At 38.0% G+C, this 16,426-nt stretch overlaps 1 protein-coding gene and 1 long non-coding RNA gene across 2 annotated transcripts; both read right to left on the reverse strand.

Annotated features, from left to right (window-relative positions):
- Window positions 1–612: 612 nt before the first annotated feature.
- Window positions 613–3,766, reverse strand: LOC144629832 (uncharacterized). The gene has a single exon (XM_078488048.1). It carries the CDS (start codon window positions 2,844–2,846, stop codon window positions 1,740–1,742), a length of 1,107 nt encoding a protein of 368 aa, XP_078344174.1. The 5' UTR covers window positions 2,847–3,766; the 3' UTR covers window positions 613–1,739.
- Window positions 3,767–9,955: 6,189 nt separating this feature from the next.
- On the reverse strand, window positions 9,956–14,808 carry LOC144629841 (uncharacterized). The gene is made up of 5 exons (XR_013566424.1): window positions 14,370–14,808; window positions 13,910–14,035; window positions 12,537–12,660; window positions 12,077–12,202; window positions 9,956–10,827 (listed from the first exon to the last, which is right to left on the reverse strand). It is a non-coding gene; the product is annotated as an uncharacterized LOC144629841 (long non-coding RNA).
- Between the last annotated feature and the right edge of the window lie 1,618 nt (window positions 14,809–16,426).

Consider the following 16,426-nt stretch of genomic DNA (forward strand, 5'->3'; position numbering starts at 1 on the left):
GAGTGACTCGCGTGACAGCGGTCATGAACGCTCTCCCAGCGACAGCTGAAGTCACGCAAGTTACGTGACCTAACTAGATTGGAGATACCCCTGGGTTTGTTTTGTCATGAAAAAGAATCTGGCCACAAATAAACCCTGATTTGAACCTTTGACTGAAAAGAGCTCCAAATACGTTTTTCTTTCGGTCCGACATCATGTTGCTCCAAAGCGCAGGCGTGCCTGTTCTGTTTCTGTTCTAATGTTGTTGCAATCTCGTTTCCAGAGGCCGCGATTGCTTTGGTCAGCGCCAGAACACCGCTGACCGAAAGCACGCTGACTCTGGCTTCGAAATTGGCGATGTCATTGCCTATTGGCTAGCATAGAGGTACACTGAATCGGTAACACAGCTTTAATGACTGTTTTTGCCTAAGCATAAACTGAAGTTAATGTTTAGCTCAATAGATTCTTGCGCTCTATGCATATGAGATTTTCCGGCAATCGATTTCCCGCCCCTCGAACCGCAAACATGTATTTTTATCCCCCTCTATTGTAACTTGACTGACTTATTGCCAAAGCCCTAAGTGGGCATAGGGCCTCTATTGTAAGCGGCCAATCAAAAGATTGATCCGCACGTGCTTCCTGATCACCAGCCAATCAGCTTCAATTAGTTTCACTTTGTTCATGCTCAAGTATACCGAGTGCCGTCGATCTCCACTCATAATTCAGTTTCTTGCTTTGCTCAAGCGTTTATTTCCCCTCCCACCCTCCGCTTTCACCTCGCATTTTCAGAGGTTACCATTCTTAGGCGTAGCTCTTAACTTTGGCGCCTACTTTCTATCTGCTTCGTTTTGTTCCATTATATAGACGTTATGTATTTTTCTAAATACTAATGGGGTTGTGGCATTTAAGGTTAACGGTTAATATTTTGGCTTTTTAGCGGCTCACGGTTAATAATTTCTTTCTATTACGGTTAAAAGAAGTGTTAAAAATTAATTTTCATTGTTTCAAAAAGTCAATATTAAGTGAATTCTATTGGTATAAAATATATTAAAGGTCTCAGGTTCATCGAATTGAAGATATAGAGATACAGAGCAACAGTCGTTAATAATTTCGTTTACTGTAATCTTGTAATACCTTTAAAGTTGTAAGTTGTTAATAAATGGTTTTGGGGATAAGTGTTGCTGGCGACAACCCTTCAGTCCCACACTGAAGCGATGCCTGGGTTGCCCTAGCTTGGGTGAGAAACGGTGGTCACATTCCACTTCCTCTCGCTATCATCCCTCCAGGAGCTTGGCATAGGTACACGCCACCCCGCCTCTGTGCCCCGTGACACCCATCTCACGGTCTTATATGCCACTCTGTCGCTGACATTAGCTCCGAGTATTGGCCTCACATGTGGCAGGCAGCTCTCGGGTCCAGGACAACTCTTATCCCCACACCTTTCTCTTCCATAAATGGTGTCTTTCCTATTGTGCGTGTTTTTATAGAGTATTGGTTTAACTAATCTTCTGACTTCATTTCGAATAACTTTCATTATCCGGAAATAAAGAAGAGGATAAAGGGAAGATTTCTTCCCATAAATAAAAACACGACTGTCATATTAAACGATAGCATGATGCTCCGGGTAGTATTTTCTGGAAAAAGCAATATCATACTCAGATGGATAGGCACCTTGTTGTTACTTATTTTCGCGGGAACTTAATTTCGCGAAAATGGAACGGGCAAAAAAATGTTCAATCACGTTATACTGTACTTGTTATCTAGTTGTGATGACAAAACCTTTTTTTAACTAAATTACTGACTTCAGTTCGAATATCATTCATCCGCCACAAGTACAGAAGAGGATTAAGAAATGGCGATAAATATACAAGTATTGTTGAAGCGGTGACTAATAAATAAGTGAATTCATTTAACGACAAAACTAGCACTAACACTATAGAAACAACTGTGGGGAGGTAAGATATGTAAAAAACAGCAAGAATATAAAGGATTGTGAAAACGGATTTCTTGTACTTCTGGAAGTTGATCGCTGGTTGAGCAAAGTTTTGGGGTAATTCGTTGGCGTGAATTTGCTGCTGATGACGACGAATTATTCGGAAAACTTTAAAGTAAGCTACGGATGTAAGAGTCAGGCAAAATAATACCGTTGAAATAATAGCTACCCTAACTAAGAAGCTAGTGACGTCTTTAACATAAAACACAACCAATGGGATCGGAATGAGCAAAAGTACTGCAACTGCATAACAGGCGCGGCGAACAGTGACCAAAGATCGACGAGACATGTGCAGCCATCGCTCGATGGACATCAGTGTCATGACCAGTATCGTAACTAGAAAAAAGTACGAGCTAAAACTATTACCAATAGCTGTTGTTATGAAAGAAGCGGTTGGCCGGCTATTTTTGCCCGCTGAGTTCTTCCGATGGTCTGTTAGGTAGATCAACCCATTTGCAACAAAAGACGGCAGAACGATTAAACCAGTGCAAAAGTCGGTAAAGGCCAATCCAGCGAGCAGAATATAAGAAGGTGTTCTGAGAGACGGGTTCCTCCAGATTGCCGCACAGACAAGAGCATTTCCAATCACTGTTACAGGCGAGAAAATGGCGTAAAGAACTGAAGATGAAAGAGTTGATGCATAAAAAGCAGAATTTCTGATTAGAGGAGGTTTTGTAGATGAATTAGTCACGTTGTGGTACATGGCGAAGCAGTCTGTAGCCAAGACTGAAGTGAGGTGGAATATTCTTAAACTACAACACTGTGCTGTAAAATAAAATAGAATAACTCCACCTGACAAATTTATAGCGTTGCTCATCGTTTGTATAACAAGGTCTTTTAATATCCATTCTTGTGTACAAAGCATATTTTTCATTAAAAGTTTGTAAGGGCATTAATGGCTTGCCGCTAATATCCCTCCTCTGAGTCATTTTTCACCGATTTAATCAGGGAGAACAATAAACTATCGCGGCTTGTCCAAAGAGAGATATTTCCTGTAGTTGCATTTAGCTTTACCTAAAAACACTATTGTTAGTATTGTAGCGATCTATGAAAGCACAACAGCTGCTTCTCTCACCTCCTGTTTCAAAGAAAAGCGCGCGATAATATCCCTCCTCTGAGCCATTTCTCATCGATTTAATCAGGGAGGACAATTAAATATCGCGGCTTGTCTAAAGAGAGATATTTCCTTAGTTGCATGAGCTTTACCTAAAAACACTATTGTTATAGTTTTTTAGCGATCAGTACTATGAAAGCACAACAGCTGCTACTGTTACTTCGGCTATTTCAAAGGAAAGCACGATACGTTATTTTTCTCCCATGTAACTAAAGTAGGCTTCATGAAAATATAAATGGAAAGCGATACACCTGCAAAAGCTGCAAAACATGTTGCAAATGATGGTATATTTTTAAAGTATTTTAATTGTTTTATAACTTTTCTATTGCACATTAATTTATTAAGTAAAGAGTATCCGATACATCGATCGCCGAGAGTTTAATGTTTGCCAAAAATATGGTGAAGAAGGATTTAAATCAATCCTCTGCATTACAGTACTGCAATTATATTTTCTTTGTGGTGGCTTGTAATATTTATCTGCAGCTGGGCTTTTGAATATTATCCGAGTTATTTGCCAAGCACGGCCTTATGCGCCTACTGGCGGGACGAGACTTGATGATGATGATGATGATGATGATGATGATGATGATGAATTTGCCAAGCGTTTTCCTTTCAAAAAAATGTTTCAGTAACTGAATTTTCTTTGTATAAAAAAGATTTCGCATTGCTACTGCTGAAAGATAAACAATTAGTATCATCAATAAAGATTAAACATTTTCCAGTGAACTTCATTCTCAGGTTGAAGTGGATTAAAATGACAATAAAAAAATTAAATTACTTTTAGTATCGATGTCTTTTTCGCACTGTTGTGTTAATAGGCCATTTCCGAGTTACCCTTTGCCTCTGTTTCAAAACGAGTCTACGTGCAAAACCATTGATATCAAAAAGAGTTTCACATACAGATCCATTTTCATGCAAACCAAACTCATTTTCATTTGAATAGTTTCGCACGTAGACTGGCCTATTAGGACACTGTAAACAAACAGACAAATATTGTAAATAGAACAGAAACTTGTTAAAAATCCAAACTAGCAGGAGGCTAACCAGTTGGTTATGTACAAAGCGTGGAGGAGTTGAAATCGGGGGCACCGAAGACAATTACAAATCCAACTAGTGGCAGGGTGGAGGATTTGAGTCCGGGACCTCCGGATTACAAGTCTAGCGCCCTAACCACTAGGCCACGCTGCCTGCGTTTCTTGTAAATATTATTTGTGGCTTGAGAATTGGAGGCTTATTGACCTTATACGATGGGTTTTCTTTTTTTCATTAAATGAAATATTGCGTGTTCAATACCAGACTGTGATTCAAGGCAGCAGGAATAAAATTGAAATGCACCGTCGTGCTGTGTTCAGTTTGAAATATAATATCAAGCTAAGGACACTTCAGGCCTAATAAATAAAGCGTTTAATTTCAAACTTAGATGTTAACCTTTTTTGTAACTTAGCAATAAAAGAAAGCGAAGACATTTATAAGTCGCATGGAAAGTTTTACAGTGCAACGCGCCTTACCTTGGCCACCCAACAAACTTTTTTACAAGTATAATCTGGTAATATTATTATTTGTTTGACAAACATGCCTCCTTGCAAAGTTGAATACGATCTAATGGATACGTGTTATATCGTATTTATCAACAAAACGCAGTGGAAACTTAAAATATTACAAGATGACACTTGTAAGTAAGTTTGTTTGTGTGGGTAAGGCGCGTCGCACTGTAATTTGAGTGAGATTATGGTGACAAAAAATTATGGCTTGCGGTATTTGCAGGCGTTGTTCATGCATCGTTTTTTTTGTACTTACAGTACTGATCTCGCAAAGACCCGCAAAGGAAGTGCGGTCAAAAAAATCGCGTAATTAAATCTTTACTATCTTTTCTTTTTGAAAGCACGAAATCTCTTAACAAAGACATCAACCTGAATTATTATATTGAGTGTTGGCGATAGTATTTTAAACTGCTTCAATGTGGCTTTTGCCGTCATTAAGTTTTAGGCTCGACAACCCGATTATTTTGAATGGACGGTGTCGTGAGGGTCTATTATAGGGGAATGCGCCAGATGGTAGTAAAATGTTTCCATACGTTTCGGGGTTACTGCCCCTTCTTAAGTACAAAATGTGAAATGCCATCTCACATTTTCCACTGAAGAAGGGGCAGTAACCCCGAAACGTATGGAAACATTTTACTACCATCTGGCGCATTTTTCATTTTCATTTACATTTTAAAAGTTATCGTTTCAATACACTAGTTATATGCGCCACACAGTCGCACGAAATTTCTTTAGAGATTTCTATGTTACTATTCTATTACAGGGGGTCGCGCATCGCACCACAAACCATCATAGTTTGTTCTCCCTAAACCCAAAATAGCTTTCGTTTTATCCTCAAGACCGCGATCACCCTTATTTACTCGACCATAAGCGGCCAGATAAATACGACTGTATCGCAAACAGACACTTGAACACTGGATTAGACCGCCAGAGTATATACCTTCTGTCGTTGCCAAACTGACAATGCGCGATTTAAGTTTAGTCTTTCTTTACGAGCAAAAGCATTTCTAAAAAATCGACAACTACCGCAAACAAGAAATGTTTTGATCGTTCAACGATTATCATCAGTTGAGTTCGTTTTCATTGGCGGTTTGAATTTGTACAGGCAATGGCGTAACATTTCAAATATGGTGCATTTTAAGGCTAACGTACAACATTTAAAATGCGCGAGACATGGAACAACTAATATGCGCAGCTAAATTCACGGCAAAGGAAAATAGCATAAATCAGTTACACAAAATTAATAAGGTGGTACGGGTTGCTAAACTCGAGAGCTGTCTGATGGGGAATTGACTTGGCTGTTGATGATTACTATTGAAATCCCTGGTTTAACAACAGCAGGTATGACAATTGCCATCGGAAAACGTACTTTTTTGGCGCAAGTTAAGGTGGTAAACAAGCATTTGAATGGAACGCCACCAAACAGATGACCCCAACGCAGAGCACCATAGGTTGTCAGGGGGATGTTTTGATAACTACAGTCGACGCTCTCTTAACGGACACTCCCGTAAGCGGACAGCTCTACTTACGGCCGCCTTGTTTGAAACCCCGTTTTAACTCCCATACAAACTCTGTATTTTTACATTCTCGTAAGCGGACATTCCCGTAAGCGGCCGCGGATACTTTCAGAGATTACGACTTTGACTTTTTCTTTGTTTTTAAGCTCCCGTAAGCGGACACCCAAAAGAAAATCCTATAAATAACCTCTGTATCTTGTTTTTTCTTATTAACTTTACATCGCCGTTCGTCACAATGATTTTACAGTAATTACAGAACCATATTTCAGTGTTTGTTTTGTCATCATCCACGTCCGGTTACATTTTGAAACACCACTTGTTAGCTAGGCAAGCTCCCGTATCCCCTTCACCTCTAGTGGCCACTTACGAGAACCATTCTCGTAAGCGGCCAGCTCCAGTTACGGACACTTTTTTCTCGTCCCGAGGGTGTCCGCTTACGAGAGCTTCGACTGTATCTACTTATTTTTAACTTCAAGTAAAATGCTCCGAAAGAAAAGTTTTTTTGCACATCTGGTGCGTACGCAATATAGCGCGCCGCCGCTCCGTGTTAGCACCTTATCAGCGCGCGGCTAGAAATCCGTCTGTGGGCCTTTTAGCTAACATTTTAAGTCACGCAAACAACGCTTGCTAAATAAATTCATCGGCACTGTCCGTGTCGTAGCTCATTATATAATGAAAGCACTTTGCCCGGCTACCCCAATTTCCTCTTCCTCACTACCCCACCTATTTTGTCCTATTCAAAAAAATTAAAGTTTTTCTGCGTCAAATGAACCAATGAATCATGAGTCTATGGTTTAAATTTTAAATTAATTTGAAGTTTTAAGTAACAACCACATTAACTGGTGCACCTTGGAATTTTAAGCAACTTTTGATTTAATAGTTCACAAAATTGTAAATGTAATTAGTGCTACCCTCACTAACAAATAAAAAATAATCGCAAGCAAAGCAAAGTGGAACTGAACGGACATCCCTGGGTGACTCCCGTATGGAAAAGACAGAGATGCTCGTCGTCTCGCTCAGGGGTGTAAATTACGTATACGAGATTTGGTCCAACTTAGGATGCCCTGAACAGAAGCCAAATATTTTTAGAAGTCGAGGTCTCATTTCGGTTGCATGTAAGGAAATAGAAAGATCAGGCATGTCAAAGGTCTATTAGAGGGTCTGAATGGGGAGGTCCACATGTCGGTAGTCAGTTAAAATGTTATTACTTTGTCGGTTGTCAGTTATATTTTTCGCCGTTTGTCGATAGTCGGTTAACCCCATTCAGACCCTCCTATTACGGGTCCAAAAAATTGAGCCACGTCCACATTGGTCTCCTTTATCGTCTAATTTACCGATGAACGTCCCCGTCCCAATGACCAGGTCTATTTCATATGCAAGTTTCGCAGCACGCGTCCGAGCCGCAAATAAATCGAAGTGTAACTAACAGCAATAAAACTGGGTTAGTTAGATTACATGTGTACTGGCAAACTGCGTTTAAAAGGATTATAACGTACTTTTTTTCAAAAACTTTAACTCTTTGACGCTAGCTCATGACTCGTGGCTTATGTAATGAAGGGTCATTCCTCAGTATTGCATTGCGCATCCCTACTGCGCACAATTTCACACGTTTTTAGCGCGCGCTCACAAAAAAAAATGGCGGCTTTTCTTGTGGCTGGACCTCACCAGAGGTATATCAACATTTTCTCGAAAACGAGTATGGTGACCTATCATTTTTCTGTTGTTTTGATAGCGTAATAACTTTCTTTTTGTAGAATAGATATTGACCAATTCTCAGTGTAGAATAGGAAATTATCGTCGGAAACGTGAATTTAGTAAGCAATCGTGACTATAATCGTGGTAAAATTCTAAGGATTTATTGGGTATAAACAAGGTGCTGTTGCTCCTAAACGAGCACAGACAACCCCCATTTTTGTGTGAAGCCCCGTAGGGGCTCGGATAAAATCCTACGCAACTCGCAAAATATCCGCGTGTATTATGTGTTAAACCATCGAATAAAGGATTTATTATTCCACTAATTTTTTCACTTTGTTTGGGCCAGTATTCCGTAAGTTTGTCCACCCGTATTTTTGCCCTGTTCTACTGAGTAATAACGTGGCATATTTTGCACGTTCTTTTGCCCTAATATGGTAAAATGGCGCAATAGTGGATTAATAATAATAATTAATATTAGCTGTTTTTTAACGCGCAATCACAAAATGGTATCTTAGTGTGTTACTGATTACTGGAAGTGTTCACATTGATTTTACATAATTGCAAAATGCCATCCATCCATCAATAAAGCTAACAATTTAGCTACAAAACCATTTCCTTTCTTAAGTATGAAATGTTAACTCTCCTAACAGCTTACTGGCATTTCTTGTAATGTTAGTTTTGAGAATTTGGTGTTACATGTAATGTAAAAACTTTATTTAAACACGGGAAACCATCAACAATAAGCTCAAGTATTAAAGAAACTAATATATAGATTTAGGCAAGCCTAAAAGCGGAGCTCCCCAGTTAATTATTTTGCACTTTATTGAAACCTGAATTCAAGCCATTGTACAATTTTAAGGCTAAGAATATAATATTCGTTTTATTTTTTTTTATAAATATTAATATTGTTACTTACTTTTTTTTTTACCGTGTCCCGGGGGGGGGGGGGAGAGGTACTCCCTAAAATTTACTAAAGGGGTGTGCCACTGAGACTCTGGACCTGTTCCAGAGAAAAACGGCTCAATTTGCGACCCTGTTCCAGACAAACAGTGCAAAATAGGTACCCTGTTCCAGACAATATCCACAATGAAAAATATATGAAGATAGATATAAAAACACTAGCGTACATCACAAAGCGCTCACTTGACTTTGTCTGTGGCTTGGAGAAAAACCAATGAGCGGAGTTTCATAGCTAAACTTGATAGTGTTCCACAGTCAAAAGGGTGATTTGTATACCCTGTTTCTGAGTCAGAGAGGCAAAAGGCATACCCTGTTGAGCAGCACATACCCGTATAGCCCTTATATGGGAGTACCGTATACAGCAACACCAAATAAGCCGAGAACAAACAAAATCAATCAAAACGTTTTAATTCCACCGACAGCATTATGATCCAGAAGTCTGGATGGGAAATTATGCCGCAAAACGGGTAATTATGTAACCTTCGTGTAGATAAGGAGGGGGTAGTAGGGCTGCATGTTGGGGTAGATAGGCATATCACGTGGTAAATTAGCAAATCACTTAACATTTAGAGTATAAAGGAAATAATATACATCTACATTAAGAATATGGTTAATTTTCTTTTTTTCATTCATTCATTTGTTTTTATTTTCACTATTTGCCTATATTTTAATTTTGAATGGAAATGGCAGAGGTCATACATGTAGCAAAGGGTTTACAGCATATTGCCATAAGCTAATGCCAAGCAAACCGGAGTGAAAGCTAACCACAAGCAAACTAGAGTGAAAGCTAATCCCAAGCACACCGGATGAATAAAGCTAACTGCGAGCAAACAGGGGTGAACCTAACTACAAGCAAACCGGAGTGAAACTAACTGGAAGCAAAGAAGGGACATTCTGTAACCCCATCCCACCCCCCCCCCCCAAAAAAAAAAGTCTGATAGCCCCTTTTTTACTTTTACATGTCTTTTTGAGTCCCCTTCCTCTTAAGGGGTTTCACTTCACTTACAGAAATAAAAAAACAAAAATTCTGGGAAGATAGAATATTGTTTGTGAGTCTCAAACTCAGTTTTGTTCTTTGATTACGCAGAAAAAATAGAATCATGTTTGCTTGTGTATAAAACTATGCAAGAAAAAAATATAGCATCAATACTTTGACTGCTCTTTTAAAAATTTGTATGCTTTATTGTACACATTTTTGTGGAGTCATGTTGCCCATTCGTCATGGAGTTCACAAAGTAAGCAAATGAGTCACAATTTGGTTGCTTCATGGTACCTAATGGATACTGCAAATTTTATCTGGCTTTAGAATATTTCACTAATTTTAACATTATAGCTGTTCTTATAAATTGTACGCAGCATACAACACATAAGAATGAAATTGGTATTGCATATTGCTTGCAATCACGATTTTAACGTCTATACTTTAGAATTACAGTACCACCAGTTTCAGCATTACCAATCCAAATTCAAATTATTACATTGCTTTTTAACTCCACTACCTCCCCCAAGGTCAACCAACGATCTTATGATATACAGTAATTAGACAACTACATGTAAGTCCTGTGTAGTCGAGGGCTCAAAATATTTGGACACTTACAGGTCATGTTAACCGGCCAAAGAGATTTTAGCTTGGTCACATGTGGTTTCTTACCAGCCAAAACATTGAAAATAGCAATTTTAAACTCCCATTCATTTCTGCTGTTACTGTTTTGGCTGCATATTCTTAAAAAGATCACTTCATAATGCCCTTGTTACATCTAAAAAGATGTGAAAGAGACAGGTCAATCAAGAAGTTGTTTTCTGAAGTACACTGTAAATACGTTAACATTTAAAATATAAACTTTGCTCATTTGCAGCTTTTCTTGATTTCAATCTACATGTAATTTACTAGTCTCTTGAAAATAGCATCATGAAGACACCCAAACATCAAGCTGGATAATCTTAATCCTTCCTGTTTTCTTTTGATGTCCTTGTCCACATTCTGTTTTTGTGTCTGTGGCTCTGCAAATTCTGAAACTCATGTTAACCCTGAAAAAAGTCAAATGCCACAGATTAAATTAAAATTGATTAATTGGCATGAATATCAATAATTTATAAAACAAAACACTTAACGCAAGCTTGTATAAAGTGAAGCAAAACTACTGGATGCGAAAGGATACCTTATATATTTAACAGAGATGTATCAGCACAGACTATTTTTTTTTTACTGATAACTGCGAAGTCAACTACAGAAAAAAACCCCGGTAACTCGAACTCGGATAACTCGAACAACCTTGCTAACTCGAACTCACTTCCATTTCCCTTGGATTTGACCCCACTTTTCAGTCATTTTTACTCGGTTAACTCGAACTCGGATAACTCGAAAACCCCGCTAACTCGAACTAAATTTTTTTTCCCTTGAACAAAATTTGGGTCAAACTTTTTACCCTGATAACTCGAATTCCGGAACTTGCAACTCGCAACGGTTGCCCATTGATTATAGCAATGAACAGATCATGTATTTGACAGTCATTTTCCACTCTTAACAAAAGAATGTGTGGTCGCTTTAGAGTTTCTGGCAAGATAAGTTCAATTTGCACAGTACTGTATACTGAAGTGCTTAAAAATCAGTAAACTATCAATTATTAACTTGGCAAATAAAATATTCAATCAACCCCGCTAACTCGAAAAACCCCGCTAACTCGAACTCATTTTTGTTTCCCTTCAGAGTTCGAGTTAGCAGGGTTCTACTGTAAATATTTTAATAAACTCAAAGCATCACTGCAAACCCTTACACCCCCTCTTAATTAAAAGGTTTGGCCTTTAAATACTCCCCCTCCCCTCTACCCCTATATATACATGTACATGCATAGGAAAAACATTGCCACATCTTAAAAGCTTTTCTCTTAACAGTAATACTAAGATTTTTAAAGATACACATTTAATTAATAAGTTTGCATGCACAGCTGCATACAGTGTCTAAAATGGCATGAATTTACTCACAAAGATTCCAGTTTTCCAGTAGTCATTAACCTTTGTTGTGTGCATTTTCCAAATTCCACAACAAGATTGTGATTTTTTTATGACAAATATAACATTTACTGTTGACATTCTGAATGAAACCAGCAAAACAGACCTCAAAATCTCAAAATTGTTGACATTGTTATGTAATCCACATGAACGCTCAATAGTGAACAGAACTACATGACAAGTGGATTATTTAATATATTTGGGAACGAAAGAGCTAAGTAATGAAGCTGAAGTTTATTTACTCTGACTAAATGAACAGTAATTTTACCTCCATCATGAATATCAATAAACTGCATACACTGAATCGATCTATTTCACTCGGAGTTAACGAAATTCCAGGTGCTTCGTGCAAACTGACATCACTTTCATTCTCATCTCAGCTGCTCTTCCAGCACTGTAAAACAAAATAATCATATCACAAGCATTTAAAAATCGTAAGCTTAATTTTCTACGAGATGTGTTGAAGTGATATTCTTTGTGAATTCGTTCCTCGAGGGCCCAACAATTATTTGTTTACATAATCAAATCCTCCTATTTGATCAGTAAAACCTGGTAAAACTGAATTTTAACGAATAGTATTTTTCAACATTGTTCATGTCACAAGCAAATGCTTAGTGGCGAAAGCAAGTAAAATGTGCCGTAAATATAAGCTTACTTTGCGTATAAAGTAAGCTTAAGACAAAACGTAGAGATATTAAATGACGGAAACACTGCAGTTTTGTACTCACCTTCACCAGTTGGCCGCAGTAGGTACACTCGTCTGCTCGTTTTATCTCCGTTCCCTTGTTCTCCGCTTGTCCACATTCTGTTTTTGTGTCTGTGGCTCTGCAAATTCTGAAACTCATGTTAACCCTGAAAAAAGTCAAATGCCACAGATTAAATTAAAATTGATTAATTGGCATGAATATCAATAATTTATAAAACAAAACACTTAACGCAAGCTTGTATAAAGTGAAGCAAAACCACTGGATGCGAAAGGATACCTTATATATTTAACAGAGATGTATCAGCACAGACTATTTTTTTTTTACTGATAACTGCGAAGTCAACTACAGAAAAAAACCCCGGTAACTCGAACTCGGATAACTCGAACAACCTTGCTAACTCGAACTCACTTCCATTTCCCTTGGATTTGACCCCACTTTTCAGTCATTTTTACTCGGTTAACTCGAACTCGGATAACTCGAAAACCCCGCTAACTCGAACTAAATTTTTTTTCCCTTGAACAAAATTTGGGTCAAACTTTTTACCCTGATAACTCGAATTCCGGAACTTGCAACTCGCAATGGTTGCCCATTGATTATAGCAATGAACAGATCATGTATTTGACAGTCATTTTCCACTCTTAACAAAAGAATGTGTGGTCGCTTTAGAGTTTCTGGCAAGATAAGTTCAATTTGCACAGTACTGTATACTGAAGTGCTTAAAAATCAGTAAACTATCAATTATTAACTTGGCAAATAAAATATTCAATCAACCCCGCTAACTCGAAAAACCCCGCTAACTCGAACTCATTTTTGTTTCCCTTCAGAGTTCGAGTTAGCAGGGTTCTACTGTAAATATTTTAATAAACTCAAAGCATCACTGCAAACCCTTACACCCCCTCTTAATTAAAAGGTTTGGCCTTTAAATACTCCCCCTCCCCTCTACCCCTATATATACATGTACATGCATAGGAAAAACATTGCCACATCTTAACAGCTTTTCTCTTAACAGTAATACTAAGATTTTTAAAGATACACATTTAATTAATAAGTTTGCATGCACAGCTGCATACAGTGTCTAAAATGGCATGAATTTACTCACAAAGATTCCAGTTTTCCAGTAGTCATTAACCTTTGTTGTGTGCATTTTCCAAATTCCACAACAAGATTGTGATTTTTTTATGACAAATATAACATTTACTGTTGACATTCTGAATGAAACCAGCAAAACAGACCTCAAAATCTCAAAATTGTTGACATTGTTATGTAATCCACATGAACGCTCAATAGTGAACAGAACTACATGACAAGTGGATTATTTAATATATTTGGGAACGAAAGAGCTAAGTAATGAAGCTGAAGTTTATTTACTCTGACTAAATGAACAGTAATTTTACCTCCATCATGAATATCAATAAACTGCATACACTGAATCGATCTATTTCACTCGGAGTTAACGAAATTCCAGGTGCTTCGTGCAAACTGACATCACTTTCATTCTCATCTCAGCTGCTCTTCCAGCACTGTAAAACAAAAGAATCATATCACAAGCATTTAAAAATCGTAAGCTTAATTTTCTTCGAGATGTGTTGAAGTGATATTCTTTGTGAATTCGTTCCTCGAAGGCCCAACAATTATTTGTTTACATAATCAAATCCTCCTATTTGATCAGTAAAACCTGGTAAAACTGAATTTTAACGAATAGTATTTTTCAACATTGTTCATGTCACAAGCAAATGCTTAGTGGCGAAAGCAAGTAAAATGTGCCGTAAATATAAGCTTACTTTGCGTATAAAGTAAGCTTAAGACAAAACGTAGAGATATTAAATGACGGAAACACTGCAGTTTTGTACTCACCTTCACCAGTTGGCCGCAGTAGGTACACTCGTCTGCTCGTTTTATCTCCGTTCCCTTGTTCTCCGCTATTTCTTTGCCTGTTTTCTCGGCACCTCTCTTGCTATTTTAGTCGCTTTTCTTCGCTACTTTGCTACCAGGTTCGACAGGCGCTTTGCTATACTTTTTCGCCTGCTTTTTGTCCGGGTTTTCTGGATCTCTCGCGATCTCTTTCCCGTCGCAAATCGCTTAAACCCTGTTTCCTCGAAGTTAAGTTTACCCTGCTCTCGTTTGTAGTCATCGGCATAACAAGGAGCCAAAATAAATATGTTTGTCTCAAGTTCTAACTTTCAGACTAGCTGAATAGGATTTAAAAATACGTAGTAATTTTGAAAATTTCTTTGCCAAGAGACCTCACACTGCAAAATTATTTCGCGCCAGTACTGCGCGAGTTGTCGAGACCTTTCAAGATCCCGGATGTGCGCAACACCGTACGTACGCCGCCGTACGCGCCCGCGAGGCATGCCGCTAGCCATGATGACCATGAAAACTCGGATGCATAGGTTTCCTATTTTATTTCATGTGTTTTTTTTGTTTTTTTTCATGTGTTTTTTTTATGGGTATGGTGCTCCGCTCTGCGGCCCTTACGGGCCGCTAAGGAGCTCCGCTAAAACTAAAACTGCTTTACATGATTGCCGTGTGGGAATCCGATACGTCAGCTACCTTCTTGATAATATTCTTAAAATTATTAACTGATCAAGACAAGACATCAAGACCACAGGGGGCCCATAGAAGCGGCGTGGCTGTTTATATGTTGGAAATATTAAGAAATGTATGGGGATTTTGAAACGGTCTTATTATCGTTCACTTATTTCGAGTAATGTCTATGTTTAAGTTCAAAATAAACGTAAACCTACCTCAACTGTCGTCTTTTGTCGTTTCTGCGGCTCAAAATGGCGAATTTGGGCGATTTGGAGGGTTTTGCGTTGACTGTTATGTTGCTTCACGTAATAAGAAGAAAAGCAACAGTCAACGCAAAACCCTCCAAATCGCCCAAATTCGCCATTTTGAGCCACAGAAACGACAAAAGACGACAGTTGAGGTAGGTTTACGTTTATTTTGAACTTAAACATAGACATTACTCGAAATAAGTGAACGATAAGAAGACCCTTTCAAAATCCCCATACATTTCTTTATATTTCCAACATATAAACAGTCACGCCGCTTGTATGGGCCCCCTGTGATCAAGACAATATCTCCCAGTTGATGATTGTCTTTATTCCCATCACCTGTCTGCTTGAAAATGTATTGATATGGTAAGGAGAGAAAATGTTTATCCCTTTTAATAATACACTTTAAATTTAATTTTTGATGTTCTTGAATAGGAAGCGTCTACGCAATAAGAATCAGCTGAAAGTGAGTCTCTTGGCTACCGTAAATCTTCTTTAAGAACCCCCAGGAATTTATTTCTCATGATTCTTTTTGAAGTACCAACACTGGTAATTTTACCCAAAGCGAGCATTGTGTGTAAGTAAATGCATGCGCCCGGTTTGGTACGTTTAAAATGCAATAATGTTTTGGTGCCGAAGGAAAAGGCGGAAGCGAGGTGGCTTTAAAGAGAGAGGAGGCTTAGAAAATTTCATGCTCCAAAAAGGGAGACTTGCTTAAAAGAGGGGGGGGATTCTCTTAACAGAGGATTTGTGGTATCTGTGTCTTTTTATCAATCAATCAATCAATCAATCAATCATATCAATCAATCAATCAATCAATCAATTTATCAATCAATCAATTAATCAATCCATCAATATATCAATCAAGCAATTAATCAATATATCAATCAATCAATCAATCAATCAATCAACGTATCAATCAATCAATCAATCTTTGAATCAATCATTGGATCAATCAATCGATCAATATATCAATCAATCAATCAATCAATCAATCAATATATTAATGAAGCGGCAATCAATCCATCCATCAATCAATCAATCAATCAATCAATCATTCAATCAGTTAAACAGTCAAACAATCAATCACTGAATCAATCAATCAATCAGTCACTCAATAAGAGCTACTAA

The sequence above is a fragment of the Oculina patagonica genome, chromosome 11 (assembly GCF_052425735.1).
Source record: "Oculina patagonica isolate OP01 chromosome 11, crgOcupat, whole genome shotgun sequence".
Classification (NCBI taxonomy): Eukaryota; Metazoa; Cnidaria; class Anthozoa; order Scleractinia; family Oculinidae; genus Oculina; species Oculina patagonica.

Excerpts from the sequence above, each read along its gene's own strand:
- LOC144629832 (XM_078488048.1), bottom strand. The coding sequence starts at position 2,846 with ATGAAAAATATGCTTTGTACACAAGAATGGATATTAAAAGACCTTGTT.